General features: G+C 38.3%; 1 protein-coding gene across 5 annotated transcripts in view; it reads right to left on the bottom strand.

Annotated features, from left to right (window-relative positions):
- Positions 1–15898, bottom strand: part of EXOC2 (exocyst complex component 2) — a 193347-nt gene that overhangs the window by 146618 nt on the left and 30831 nt on the right. For all 5 annotated transcript variants that reach the window (XM_019490475.2, XM_019490478.2, XM_019490479.2 and 2 more), the window contains exons 4-5: positions 15219–15345; positions 1678–1791 (exon numbers count right to left, since the gene is read on the bottom strand). In XM_019490475.2, the coding sequence (XP_019346020.1) occupies positions 1678–1791; positions 15219–15345 (241 nt within the window). The remainder of the gene's footprint in view (positions 1–1677; positions 1792–15218; positions 15346–15898) is intronic.

Below are 15898 nucleotides of genomic sequence, written 5' to 3'. Positions count from 1 at the left end.
ATGTAAGAACTGACCCGATGTAACACAGCAAGGAGTTAAGGAAGGGACCTATGCCAAGCTACTGTAGCCATTTACATTTTCAACTGGCAGCAGTATTTCTCAGTGGCCAAAGTTTTATTCAAGAGTCAATTATGATTTCTCTGTTCCTTCTCAGCCTTCTCTTTTCTGAAGGGACCAATGTTTTTTTCAGCTCCTCACACATCACGTTTTTCAACCTTCCATTGTTTTTGTGGCTTTCCTCTAGTCTCCTTTCAGTCAGTTTGTATTGTTCTTAAAATGTTGGGCCCTAAAGTGGACATAAAATGAGGCTCCACCAGCACCAAATGAATGCAAAATAATTTCTTTTTTTTTTTGCACCTTACCAGTTATTCTCCATTTTGTATTTGTGCATTTGATTTCTCCTTCAAAAGCAGTAGTTTGCTCTTGCCATTATGCATTTCATCCTTCTTATCCTCTAACCCATTTCTCCATTTTATCGAGGTCATTTCAAATGCTAATCCTTTAACTGCTTGCAACTCCTCCCAATTTGGTGCCATCCACAAACATTGAGTGTATTTTCTATTACTTCATCCAAGTAATTAATAAAAATACTGGCAGGTATCACGGCTCAAATTTGCCACTTCTAAGCTGAGGAGTTCCAATGAGTTACTGTTAAGGAGTAAAGATGGGAAAACTAGGCTCACAGTACTTGGGAACCTTGAGGAAAAATAATTTAAATCAGGTCATGTTGTGCTTAAACTACATGTTGTGCCCAACTACTTTGCTTAAACTGTGCCTGTGCCCCTCATGTTAGACATATAATGGAGCAGAAAGTTTCCTCATTATTAAAATAACTGTCCCACAGTTTACAAAAAAACCCCAAGCAAAAACAAAAGAAAAAATTCACGTTCAAATCTCCATTTCAATTACAGTATAAATGAATTAAAAACATCTCTCTCATTTAGATCAACAATCATGTACTTTGTATTCTAGTATTCTTTATACCTTGGTAAAAAGAATTAAACAAACCATTAAACAAATCAGAAACAAACAAACAAACAAACAAACAACAATAGCACCCAGTTCTCCCCCCTCCCCCCCCCCGGATCGTAATCCCCCTCTCCCGGGAAAATAGATAAATCAGATTAAGTGTTTCTGGAACAAGTTTTCAAGTTCATGTGATTACAAGGCATTTTTTAATCCTCTCTATTAAATCTATACATTCAAACAACACTGGATCACTGGTCCAGTCAGATTTATGCATGTTCTACTGCACATGCAAAATGTTATGCCTGTGGAAATCATAGATCTTGCAAGGACGTGTTATATAAATAGTAGTTACAATCCTGACCAAAAATTCCAGTAACATTAGGAGATACTCCTATGGATATCTGTGGGTTTTGGATCAGGCTTTATGATATCAAATTCTTTGCACACAATTCTGAAAACCTGCACGAAAGCATGATCTTTTATTACACACATGTAATAAGGTGTACATGATACACCTTAACTACTAATTAAAAGCCTCTCTCTCACTTTGTGTCTGTACACTGCCTGTATAAAGAGCAACTTTAATCTAACTGAGCTTGTAAAGACTACTTCAATATGGAAGAATACTTTTGACTGCTGATGTGAAGTGACTGAATACAGGCTTATGTTTTAAAATGCTGTTATTTATACAGTATAGCATCCACAAACCTTGTCATGGAATGGTTCTCTATCAGGTACCAGGCGGCAGAGAAGTTTTCACTAGTGAAATCAGGACTCATCCCAGGGAAGAGAGCTTCCAAATCTTTTTGATGAAATTTGCCCCTGAGAAATACAAATTATTTATTGGTAAAGTAAGGTAATTGCTATTAAAGGTTATAATGAAAACAAACAGCCCTTGTTCCATTCTTCAAATGGTAATGTTAAGTATTAGCACAGGGGTGGGCCAGATGTGGCCTGCTAGGCCATTCTATCCAGCCCACAGGGCCCCTAAAAAATTTAGAAAATTAACAGTTATCTGCCCCTGGCTGCCTGTCATGAGGCCCTCAATGGCTTGCCAAAACTCACTTAAGCGGCCCTCCACCCAAAATAATTGCCCGCTCCTGTATTAGCAGAACACCATCACAGAATTTTAACACTGTATTGAAACAAACTTCGTACTGAACAATCACAAAAAACACCTAAAGGATAATTAAAATACAAAATTAGATTTGCTGCTTTGAGGCCACTAATAATACACAGGGAAGCTGAAGATGTATAGTACATATGGTACCAGTAATTAACAAGTAATAGTATAACCTTGAACATACAGTAATCCTTTGGTAATTTTTAGACTCTGCCTGAATATTATAATTCACATTTAAACAAAAGTATTTTCTTTTATGCAAATATTACCTTTAACACCTTTTAAAAATACCGTGTTAATAAATGTAGAAGTGGTCTTTAAAATATTTTACTTCTGGGAAAAGGACTACTGATTTAAAAAAAGGAATTATTATATACAGTAGTGTAAGAGTGATGTTGTAGCCATGATGATCTAGAAATTATGCAAGGCAAGAACTTCTTAGGGTGGTAGCTTTCACTTGACCAACAATATATGATGAAGCAGGTCTTGCATTCAGAAGTTTGTCCAACTATCCCAACTACATAGCCCAGAAAAAATATCACCCTAATCCCTGTCTCTCATTATACACAGACATCCAGAAAACTCTTAGTTCTAATTCTTCCATGACAAAAACTGCAAAACAAGCTCCAGGAACTAATTTCTAGAGAAGTAAAAGCCAACTCCCTTTATTGATAGTACTTTATGCCCTATTATTGTGCCAGATGAAACAGATGGATAGCATAGCACCTGGTGCTATCTGAAGCCTGATCCGACTCAAATTGAAGTCTAAGCATCTCCCCCACTATATCATGCATATTATGCATACAAAAATCGTGTGCAGGGGCACGTGTGCAAGTGTATACTACAGATTTTCAAAGCATAAAAACAAATCTGAGTACACACTTTAAAACAAAATTAAAGCTCTGGTTTATAAATATAAATTTTAACACCTTTGTGATTAACATTAAAACCTCCAAAGGCTAGAAACTGCCAAGAAACAAAGCTGAATAGCATTAAGAAAGGTAAATATTTTGACTCTCAAAATGGGAATGTCTATACTTGAAGTACAGGCACTCCTCACTTAACAACCGAGTTCCGTTCCTGCAACTAGGTTGTTAAGCGAGGAGCTGCCCCTTGATACTGCGTGCCTTGGCTTGAGACACCACGCTGCTGTTTCCACAATACATTTCGTATAATACTGACTGCTCGGAGAGCTGGTCGTAAGTCCGCGCGGTCGTTAAACAGGTAGGTCGTTAAGTGAGGAGTACCTGTATACCCCAAAATATTGACAATTATCTCTCTGTATATGAATGAATTTGTCTTCTGGATTTCATAGTCTTCCCTTTTCATCAACAGTGCAAACCTGTTTAAAATGCTTTTGTTGTTATTGCTTTGAAACAACATTCCACTGGACCAAGTTTATAAAACAGGCCTAAAACTTGATGTTCCCAAAGTGAAAGTCAAGAACCTCTGGGAGTCAAATATTTCAAAAGATCATATTAGTAACAAACACAAATCTGAATGATGGGTGTAATGTCTTCTACCTACTGTAATTTACTTCTCAAAGTAAAGAATGAAGGGGGTTAGACAGAATGAAGGAATATCCATCCAAGCCTAATGGCCTACTGGGTTAGCATGGTTAAAGCACATAAATTTCTCAAATGGCACACAGGAAATGATATACCCAGAGAATCACATTCACAACACTGCTCCCACCAATGACTACCTGGCCAGACATTCATTCACAGCTGGCTCAACTGGAGTTGGCTTTTGGTACAAATCAAGAGCAAGGCTGGAGCTTATGCTTCGATCTGCTGTAAGATACTTTAACTGCATTGCCACCATACCTGGTTAGAAAGAAACTTGACTTGCACTATAACAAAGTTATTTAATTTAATGGTTTTGTTTCGGACTTTTTTCTTTTTTCTTGGTGGGAAAGGAAAGACTTCTATACTAGCTACTGGTCAAGACACACCCCAATATGACACTTTTTATGTTTATATGCATTACAAAAACTTTGCATTTTCCAAATTAGCTTTACATATGAATAAATAAAACCTTGGGCTCTACTAACCAAGTCAAGAGTGAGGCCAGTGTGATGTAAAAGAATTCTTTGTCCCCCTATCATGAAACATTAGCAAACTGCCTGCCCATGCACAGGAATATGAGGATGAAAGTAACTATTTACAAACAGCACCTTCATTATCAACACATCCACACCCCAGCTCACCAAACACTGACACAATCTCAGAAGTAGCACAGTACATGGAGAGTAAGAAGATTCCAGAGATGACTTTCTACACCTAGCATCATCCTCCTGTCCAACAGCCATGCTCATTCCACTGTATATTAGGGGTGTGGAGGTATCCCACATGAAAAAGTATGGGGAATAAGGTATTTTTATCCTTAGTGACATGACATACACCATTTATTTGATGCAGTTTCTTATACCGCATGCATACCCAGATAGTCAACTGCTGTGAAAAAGAAGAGCTCTGCAATAGTTTCATTTTAAAATATTGGTAGATGTACACAAACTGTCATAATTATGTAATTTACACCATTTGCTCTAAATGAAAGCCTTAATTTAAGAAAAAAGAAAGAAAAGAATTCAAATTCATTTTCCTGAAGGTGTAGAGATAATACAGAGTCTTCTCCCATACATAAAACAGTTTTATGCTTTGTCAAAAATTCTCAAATCAAAAATCACCTGAGACATTCACTACTCAGTTCCCTATTCACAGCTGCATCCTGACATCATAAACTAGCTCAGTTCTTTACCAAAGAAAGTTTTCAAAAGCACTGTCCAAAAATGAAGTCATAAAAAGTCAGGCACAGACCTTGAAATAAAATCTCTCTCTGAGACATACGAGCTAGACACTGCTGCTAGACTATGCAAAACCACTGCAAACAAACAAAGAAAACTTCCAGTATTTCACACTTGCACTTGAAATTGAACTGGAAGGCCAAAAAGAAGTGAAATAATGAATCTAAAGCAAATTATTGAAGAAAACACTAAAATGTTTTTCACTGGAAAAACATTTCCAGCCTTTTCACTGGAAATGATGACAATTAAAAACTATTTAAAAACAAAAGCTATTTGTAGGCATATTTCAAAAAGGCAAAAAGAATTATAAAACATACTGCCAGGGTAAGCTACACTTGATCTTAGCCTACATGCAATATTAATCTAAAATGTTGATAAGCAAAATGCTGATTAAAATTAAGCTGTAAACCTAAGATAAAAATATACTCAAACGTGAGTGTTCCATGGAAAAAAAAAGTTCCCCTTGCTCCACCACAATTTACATGCAGAGAACTATTAGAAACAGCAGTCGTAAAGAATGGCATAGACTATGCACTGGGGCACAGAAACCATTTACCAGTTGCACTCTCTTTTTTTAAGCTGTCTTTAAGAATTTTGAATAGAAGCAGCAGGGAGAGAGGCAGTCAGAAGAAACAGGTATCATGAGAATAAAGATGGCAGGCAATAGTGGAATGCCCAATTGCTTGTGTCTGCCCTAGATAAAAAAGGTACATGTAACAGCAAAATGGGTGTGCATAAGTGAGATCCCTTAAGTTACTGACCTGGCAATATATTTTGTGTATACTAACTGGGAAATACTGATTGTTAGAGGTAACTGAGAAAATACCTCTTTTTTGCAATTATTTATACAAGAACATTTATGATAATATTTTTTAAATAGTATCAAATACATACGGGCCACAAGACTTTAAAAACTATGTCATACTGTGGTGCTCACAGAATCCATAGCAAAAACATGACTATATCATCTTAACCCTTGCAGTCAAAAATAAAAAGTTGAATTTTTAGATTTAATACATATAACTGTCAGAGGAAAAGAAAAGATAATCACACTAGAAATACATGTTAAAAATCGCTCTTGATAAATTTACTATGAAAAAGACAACACAATTTATTCATGTGCCTAGAGAACAGAATATAGTCTCTCAGAAATCATTATAAAGTGTTTCTTTGTTTGATTTTGCAGGTTTCTCTCAAAACACATAAGGTGCACACTTGCATATCACACACAAGAACACTGTGGGAAATTTTAACCTTTACTGCAATGATCTGTATAATCCCCAGTCATTTTGTTAAGCTTTTAATAAGGTCTGCAGATTCATTTGTAGGAGCAACAGTCAAAAGAAATACAAACTGAAAAAAATATGTATTTTTTTTAAATATGGCTCTCTAAAATTATGGAGGGATTTTCTGAAGCATTATTCTGGCACTTAAGGCTATAAATTAGATATATGCACAGACAGTAATCACAGATATGGCTGACATGTACAACAAAACCATAAAATATGCATGGGAGACTGAAAAATCTTTCAACATATAGCATGAGTTAACATACAGCAAGATAAAATAAGGTTATGTTGTTGACAAGTATTTTGTCCAATAATAGAGATAACTCTAATTTAATAAGATTAATCAAAATTATTACCAGTAAATAAATATATCTGATTAAGGTACCCCAAAAGATTGGCTCCACATGCAAACTGTGAATATTTCATTAACTTCTACTAACAAATTAGCCTCTAAGTACTAGCTTGCTACCTCAAAACACTAAAACCAGACAACAGGAAGCAATTCTACTGGTAACAAGCTTTTTCTCACCTGAGTAATAAATAAGAGCAGCACATTGTGTACTGAACATCTATATGAAACTAAGGATCATGTTGACACTCTACAAAAGTATCAAAAATCAGCTTGCAGCTAATAAATCACTATATCTAAATAAGGCAGAAGATAGAGTCAAGTAGTATAGTACATCTAAATAGGAGACAGGCACAGTAAAAAACACCTTCAAAAGGCATCATTGGCAGTTCTCACAACACTGTCACTGATAGCTATACAGCAGAGATCAGTGGCCCTGGACCTCATCAGAACAAGATCTCAAGGATCTAGTAGGCAGGACTGCCCTCTTGGAGAAACCACAGCTTTGATGTTATCTCCCTTGACAGACACTTTCAGTGGAGCTGAAAGACCTTTGGGCTCTCAGATTTGCATTCTGTCATGCCTTTCGTTTGTTGAATCTGTGTTCTTATTAAACATTTCAATCTGATGTTGGAGTTCTGTTGCCCTTTTTACTGCAGTGGTTGGGTGACTCTGTGATGACATACTAAGAACACAAAAGTATTAAAATTTCATATGATGTTCATATTGTAATTACAACAAAATTAGAATTTGGATTTGAGCTTTCATATACGCTTGCTACACTGAAGTGTGGTCTGGGCACGATTCCTACATATCAGAGTGCTGTAAAAGTCTGTGCTTCTTGTTAAAATACATATATGTTCTGATTGAAAATCTAGGGACATAGGACAAGGGGTCTCCTTGGCCACCGAGTCTAGCCCGTTCGCCAGCACTCATCAAGCAGAAGAATCCCCAAAACTGCCACTGCAAACCCTCACCTACAACTACAAGGAACACCAGTTGAACTACCAAGAACTCCCCATAACAAGATATGCAAAAGGCAGAGCAGGGCGGCACTTGAGAATAAATTGTTCAGAGGCACAAGCTTTTGTAGGCCGCAGCCTACTTTGTCCACTGAAGTAGGCTGCAGCCTATGAAAACTCATGTCTCTGAAAAAATGAGTCTCTAAGGCAGTGGTTCACAATCAGGCATAGTAGCAGTGCCTCAAGATTATTTTAAGAGTAACATAATGTTAGCACTGTTTGATATGCAAACATGATTCATGGGATAAACCCAGAGATTTCCAATAGGAATCCATAGGATTAAAAACATTTTGACCTATTGTGATCTTTCTGTGCTCTTTGTAACGGTGGGGAGGGGGGCGGGGGGGGAAAGAAAAAAAAAATCGGTAATTTTTGTCATCAAAAGCAAATGAAAACTAATGGCTGCCATTTTCCAAAGGGTGCCTAGATTATAAAAAAAGGCTGAAAACCACTGCTACTCTCTGGTGTCACCTTACCTTGCCTTCTGCCTAACTTCAGATTAACACAGCTAACTACCTCTCTATTCCTGTAAGATATGATTATGTATTCATTTATACCATTTGGGCCCAGAAATCCTAATTTTACTCTAAACCATCAGCACAGTATCCCTACCATTCAACCGCCTCAATTTAATTCATCAAGACCTACAATGCTCTTCTTGAATTCCATGACTGAGCCTGCATTTCACAGAGTATTGTTATTATTATTTATAATGTTCACAAAGGCTCAATCAAGACCAGACTGTGATCTTTGTAAACGCAAGTAACGGATCACTACCCTGAATTTAAGATGAGATTCAACTAGTACGCTTAAGAGACAATGCACACTAATACACTTAGACAAGTTATGCTTGAAACTGGATGGTTATTACAGATTTTTTAGGGTTTTTTTTTAAATATGCACTTAAGTTTCAGGAATTGAGTTCTAAATGTATTTATTTTGTGGTGCACACAGAAAAAACATTTGGAAAGACTGAAGTCAATCCCTAAACTGACTACAGTCACTAAAAGGTAACTCAATTCCAGAGGAGTTTATAGGTCAGGAGGAGCAGCTTAAGTAAACACAGATTTCTGAATGGCTACCAGCATAAACAAGCCAAAACTACAGTTACTGTATGATCCCTCTCTGTCTGGTATCAGTCAGACTCCTAGAAGCAGGGCTTTGTACCAGATGTACTTTGTTAATCGTGCATACGAGGAGCCCAACATAAAGGACACTGGCGTAGACTAAACAGAACAAATCAAAGGTGCTAATGAAGACTTTTGCAGAAGCAGGACAGAGGCAAGGATGTACTCTGGAAATAAACCCGGAGTGGAGTAGTGCTGATTACAGTATATATACACACTACCCAAAGGATAGACCAGCTTCTGACCACGGGACAATGCTGTGAGAGAGACCCAGTCAGACCATGAGAAAAGTAGGTTGTTAGGGTCAAGATGTCACACACAGTAAGCAAAAAATTACATTGTGTGTACAGTATACTATCTGGACATGCATAGAGTGATTTTTACCTGTATGCTGAAATTAAAAAAAACAAGAAAGAGAAATAGAAAATGCATTTTTTTTGTATGAGGTATCTGCTGCCATTAACACCCAAGTCATCTTTACAGAACAAAAAAAGTGTTTGTTGTATTTCTATACAAGGCATAAGGACAGTATACTAATGAAATGGTCTTCTCCTCCATCACAGAAAAAAAATTGGCATATTCCATTAGGTGGCAGCATAAGATCAGAGTGGTGTATCTTTTTGGCAGAAATATTTTGGACGCCAGCCCTGGGAAGATGTAAGCATCTGTATTGAGTGGGTGGATATAGAAGTATGTGGAATGTACTTAGCATGTCAGCATTTGCTTTCATGTACAGGACTGATCTTCAGTAATGACCACTGCTGCATGCAAGACAACAAACATTACTCAAAAAGTTTCTAACCATACTAGACACCAGTTAGGTCTGATTGCAGTTGCTGCTTTGCAGGAAATAAGTTTTCATGGTCTGCCAAAGGGTAGTTGGGAAAACAAAAAAACCCCCTGTAGAACATGTCTTGATCACTTCTTGCAAATAAAGTTTATTTACATGCTCATTGCCATGGCATAGGAATCATTCAGAACAAGTTACAGGAAGGTCCCAATTTTCATCCAACACCCATCATGAAATACTAACTAAAAATGTGTCTGGAACTTCAAAATTCTAGGCACTACATCCTCCAAAAATTTTGAATGGGGAAAGACAGGGAAACCAGTAAACATACTGGCCACAATTTCATGCATAGTAGAAAGCAACAATCCTTGGAGGTAGGTGGAAGGGGTGGGGAATCCACCTTCCACTTAGATCCCCCCTCCCCTCTGCATACAAGCAGACAGACAATAAAATTATTTTTCTTGTTATCCTACTAGTTAGTAACTACTTTAATATGCTCGTTGAATTCTCACCTCATAAACATACCAAAAACCTGGCTAAAGCTTTTCTGGATCAGGGGAAATATGAATCTAAATAATAGTAACTACAGGAAAAACAACATACCGAACAACATGAATTTAGGATTCAAGGCTGGATAGCAAAATCTCACATAATTTGAATCTGTATCTATATTTTTTTTAAGTTAGAAAAGGCATCAAATGCAGAGACAAACAAAACACCCCGTCCTCAAAAATGCCTAGAAAGGTATTAATTCGTAAATATGGAATCAGAATAAAATCTGAACAAGAAAAGCTTTATGATCTCCCAGACATGTCTCCTTGGAAAGACAACTTAGTTTTTTTCCAGCACTTAGTTACTTTCTATAAGCAGGAAGGCACCATGTGAACAAAGAACATAAATTGAGATCTTTAAAAATATGAAACAGTATCTATTGAGAGCATTTAACTAACAGTTAAAGTTGCAAATTGAAAACTAGTGGCTGAACACTAAGCATACCTGTAAAATACTTTAAAATTCTGACTCATACATAATAAGGGAAAATTGTACAAATGTCACATTTTAAAAGAATGATAATACTCAGACTCACCCCAGAGATCACGGGACTCCAATTTTTCGGATACATTTTGCATACATACACGAACAGTGTCAGTGAAATTAGATGTTCCAATCACTATGACCTTATAATTCACCATACAAGAGCCCTCTTTGATTATGCTTCTTTATTTCCAAATGAATCAAACTACACCTTTTTCAATATTTTAACTATTTGTATGTATGGGAAAGTGAACTGATTTTCTGAAAAAACATCTCTAGGTCAGAAAAAGACTACTCAATTCACAAAACTAACTTACTTATTATAGCGCTTATGTCCTTGCAGAGGAACCATGTAGGGGGAGCAGGGGAACATTCAGGTAGGGACTGAGCCTGAGCTTATCTGCTAATCTCCTCACACCTTGTGGCATGCTTCAAAGGATCCTGTTGGATCCCCACTAAGAATCACTGCACTAGAGGTGGCACATTCCACAGAAACAAATCAGTGCTGAGTGACCATGGCACATCCTTGCAGCCTCAAAATTATGCCTGAGAAATGCATCCTTACTTGTTAGTAGTTTTTTAAATATCTTACAAAAGTTAGAGATATCAGAAATGGTAAAGATCTGTTGTCTGGGGCTGTGATCTTCCCAGCTGGGCAGATCTGGGGGCACCCCCCACCCATGCCTTCCCAGACAAGCAGTGGTTAGCTGCTAGACGAACACTGGATGAGCCGCATGCAGCAGCAGGAGCCAGCCCCCTCCCTTCCTGCGTGATCCTGGTGGTAAAGATATGTAGTCCAGGGACCTAAATCCAACCCACAGAGACATGGCATGTGGGCCCATGGGGCTCCCCACCGGTTGGGAAATTTGGTGGCAGGACAGTAGCAGCCATTAATACTGCCACCCCTGCCCTACTGCCAAATGCAAGTCTCACATGACTAGATCAGGCCCACAGACAGACCTGATACCTTTCATCCAACCCATGGGGCAGAAAGGTTGGGCCCTACTGATCTTGTCCATCTTCCTAGTAATGCATGCTTTATAGTACTATTTAAAACTATTCTAGAAGAAAGCCATTTTGTTAGAGCAGTGTACTTGGTAGCCATGTTGGTCTGAGATAAAAAACTAGAACTCTTGGTTCCAAAAATGATACCTTTTGGTATTTAAATATCATTTAAGGTATCATTTTGGAACCAAGAGTTCTAGTTTTTGTATGTCATCTTGTTTGAGAATAATTTTAAATAAATACAGGCAATGAGGCAGTTTTCACAACTCCTCTGGAAGGTAAATTTCAGGACTAGGGGCTGATATCGATAGCCGATTTTTAAGGAGGTATATCAGCCAATACCAATTCCATTTCTGATATGCAGCTCTTCAGCTTGAACAGCTGAGTCCAGCTGGTAAGTCTGGTGTGGTGGAAGGGGAGGGAAGAGGTGTAGGTGGGGGCAGATGAAGGCCCCTGTGGTGAGGGAGGGAATGGGGCTGGGGCTGACCAGCCAGGGCAGGGAGGGGGGCAGGACAGAGTGGGAGGGGAGGGAAGGGGAGGGGAGAGGTGCCCCTGGGATCTGCTCAGCATGGGCTGCAGCTACAGGCTAAGGCGGATGTGGGATGGAGGCGCAGCTTGTTCCAGGGGCGCAGGAAGGGAGGGGGTCAGCTCCCGCTGCTGCATGCGGCTCGTCCAGTGCTCATCTGGCAGCTAACCACTGCTTGTCTGGGAGGGCATGGGGGGGGGGTGCACCCCCAGATCTGCCCAGCTGGGAAGATCCCAGCCCCAGAATGCCATGCCCTGCACAGATCCAGGGGCACATGCCCCCCCTCTGTCCAGAACAGCAGTGGGAGCAGTGGCAGAAGCCACTAGATGAGCACTGGATGAACTGCACACAATGGTGGGAGCCACCACTGCCTTCCCACACTCACCCAACGAGCCGTGCCTCCGTCCCATGCCCACCCTGGCCCTGGCTGGGCAGCCCCTGCCCCAACCTAAACCCCACACCTTCCCTTGCCATGGGGACCTTGATCTGCACCCTGCCACCTTCTCTCCCCCTACCCTTCCCCTTCTACCACACCAGACTTACCAGCTGAATATAGCACTCCACGCTGCCAGCTGTGCTCCTCACTACCTACATGCTGTGCTGGGGCTGCATGCATGCATGGGCATTTTTTGGACAAAATATCAACAGCATCGGGCTGATTTCCGATACAGAAAATTGTCTTTATATTGGTGCCAAATCCGATATTGGACTGATGTATCAGTGCACCTCTACCCAGGACAGTTTCAAGTTTTGTTCTAATAACTAGCCTCAGATTTATCTTTCTGAATTTTATCTCAGTCCTAGCTATGCTTCCTCTCTAATTCTGCTCCTGATTTTATTACTGAAATATAGTTCTTTACCACCTACTTAAAAAAAAACAAAACAAAAAACACCTTTACAAAATAATTTTTGTAGTTCAACAACCATTTTTTGTTCTCCAAAACTTCCTCCACTTTATTAGAAGGATACAAAAGCACCTTTTTTGTAAAGTCTCTCTCAAAACCAAGCACATAATATTCTACCTAGTTAGTCATTGCTTATATGTTGCGTAATGCATTGTTCATGTATTGGCCCTCCAAAATTTCACTGATTTTTTTTTTTTTTAACATCTTACTACTTTATCATCTGTGCCCTTTCCCTGACAGCTGTCTCTCAGAATTCTACCTCACAGAATCCTTATCTCTAATTAATATCTGCTGTGAGGATTATAAATTTGCCAAATATATCTTGCATTTTTCAAGAGAATTTCATTTAGTTTTTCCTTCCTTTTTTGTTTTTAAACTTACATTTAAGTCTTTGTAGCATATACAGAGGGCATAGGCATTACTATACAACTCCCTTCCCAACTGCTTGGTAAGTCAGCCTTTTCTAATAAAACAAGTTTTTAAAACCACTAATTTCAAGTTACACATTTAGAACAAGGAATAAAGGCCACAGCTACTGAATGGTGGCTGAAAGGACGGTGTATTCTGCAAAGCAATGCTGAAGATTACTTAGCAATCATAGCAGGCAAGCATCTTGACATAAGTGCCCAGAAGGATGCAGGGCTAATGTAATCTTTGGACATAAACAGAGGAGTAGTGGGTAGAAGCAGAATGCAGCTTATCTGCATGTAGCATTGGCAATACTGATACCAGAATAAAGTACAGAGGAGGAGGTTGGAAAATTCAAAGCGGTAAAGAAAAGAGCCAAGTGTCAGTCAAGGCCTGCCTGGAGAAAATTGTGTGCTGAGACAGAGCTCGATCTTTTTTTAATTCTTTTAAATAAAAAGAGAAGTTAGTTGATTATAGTGGACAAATACATTCACAAGATAAGATTGTTAGGTATTACAGGGCTCTTGAATTTTGCAAAGGCATAACAAGAACAAATAACTGGAAGCCAGACACATTAAAATCCATTACACATTTTGAACAGGGGGGGAAGACTAACCACAAAAACAAACTACCCCAGGACATAGTGGATCCTCCATCCCTTCATGTCTTCAAATGAAGACTGGATGCTTTCATGGAAAATGTGCTTTAGGAAAATACCAATTATTGGGTTAAATACAAGGATAAATGGGTGAAAATGTAACAGCCTATGATGTACAAGAGCTCAGGTTAGATGATCTAGTAGTCTCTTTTGGCCTTAAATCCATTAACATGATTTTTTTGGATAAAATTACAAATTATTGATGGAACGGAAAGCAAGAGATGTAATATATTTGTGTTGTGACAGAGAAAATTCATCATCTCTCTGTCAATATTTTACTAGGACTAGAACCCATATTTTGGGAAAGCATAACTTCCAGGACTATAGAGTGGCAGAAGTTCAAGTATTTTATAGAAATGAAGATATTTAAACTTTTTTTTAAAAAGGTCAAAATTAGACCTTTCAGATTTTCTGATATGCAGGTCACATGCCATTCTGCCCTCATCTTGAGAGAAAGAAGGATACTGAAATAATGTATATTCCTAAGAGCCAGGGTAGCAAAACCACACATCACAAACACTCTATGCCTTCTGGATAGAAGAGGTCCCACAGCAAAATAATTTGATTTTAAATAGCCTTCATTTTTGGAGGGGCTGATAGCTTGAACAGGAAAAACATTGTTTTTAGGGGCTGGTTAATTTTTGGGTACTGACAGCATTCCTTTAAATGCCCTCAGATAAACTAAATCACTTATTACAAAGCTTCTATTGCAGAAAAGTTTTATAATGTCTAAAGTATTTATGACAAAAAAGGAAAGGGGTTTGTGGTTGGAAAACCAACATTAATATTTCAATAAAAGCAAACTACTTGATGGATCCAGAAGTCACATTTTACAGTACAATTCTAAGAACAGATGGCTATCTAAACATCCTTAAAAGCCCCATGAAACTCAAAAGCAACACTGAGTATTCTAAAACTGAAGTATATAAATCCTTGGATCTTACGGTTATTTACCAATCCCAAAAGTCTAAACATCACAAGGTTCAATGAACTAGGCTTTCAGATTAGCTAGAGTGCTAAGTAATCACACACAAAAAAGTTAGAATTCCCAAACAATGCACGCTATTGATTACTGGATAGAATAACCAGAAGCTAATGCACATTATCTGTCTTCTGTGACTCAGGCTTAAACTTTGCTGGAATTCATGTACTTGTATATTGAGAAAACTACTAAAAAAAGGTGGATTAAAGGCCTTTGGTACTCACTTGTCTATCTCAATACCAAGTGGATTAGCTGGACGTAGGGACAAGGGGGGAATCCCTTTGTTCCTATCAGTGCGCATGTCATAATAGTTCATTTCATCAACCCAGACAGCAGACTGATCCAAGATACCTAGGGAAAACAAAGCATATATCCTTAAAACAACAAGGGCTGTCCAGCACCATCGGCTTCTGACATACTGAATTAATTTGAAAAAGCCAGATAAATATAAAATGCGTGCCTAGGTAATATTTTGGAAGATACAGGGCAAAACAACCTGGATACAATTATGCTAAATTATTTGATTATAGCTGGTAAAAAAAGATATCAATCGCAGGGCATCGAATATTACATCTCACACAGTGTACTGTTCTATTTAAGTTACAATCTACCAATATGCACAAGTTAAAAATGATGGTAGTTAGTATTTATACAGCGTTTTACTCTCTACCTATAAGCTTGTCACCCAGTGCTTTAAGAAGGTTAAGAATTGATTTCAAAAGGTGGGTTTCTTTCTAGAGTACTGAGAAAGAATCCTCCTTTTATATTATACAGACAGTACAAAGACATTTCTGAGCAAAGTCAAGTCCCTTCACTGACAATTCCCCCAGCATGCAAACTCTTCAGTTAGCATAAAGCAAACAGAACCAGCTTCATCCCCACAACTCTGACACAGACAGTATGC

Source organism: Alligator mississippiensis, chromosome 3 (genome assembly GCF_030867095.1).
Source record: "Alligator mississippiensis isolate rAllMis1 chromosome 3, rAllMis1, whole genome shotgun sequence".
Classification (NCBI taxonomy): domain Eukaryota; kingdom Metazoa; phylum Chordata; order Crocodylia; family Alligatoridae; genus Alligator; species Alligator mississippiensis.
Note: the sequence above shows the minus strand (reverse complement) of the source record. Positions and strands in the feature narration are given on the sequence as shown.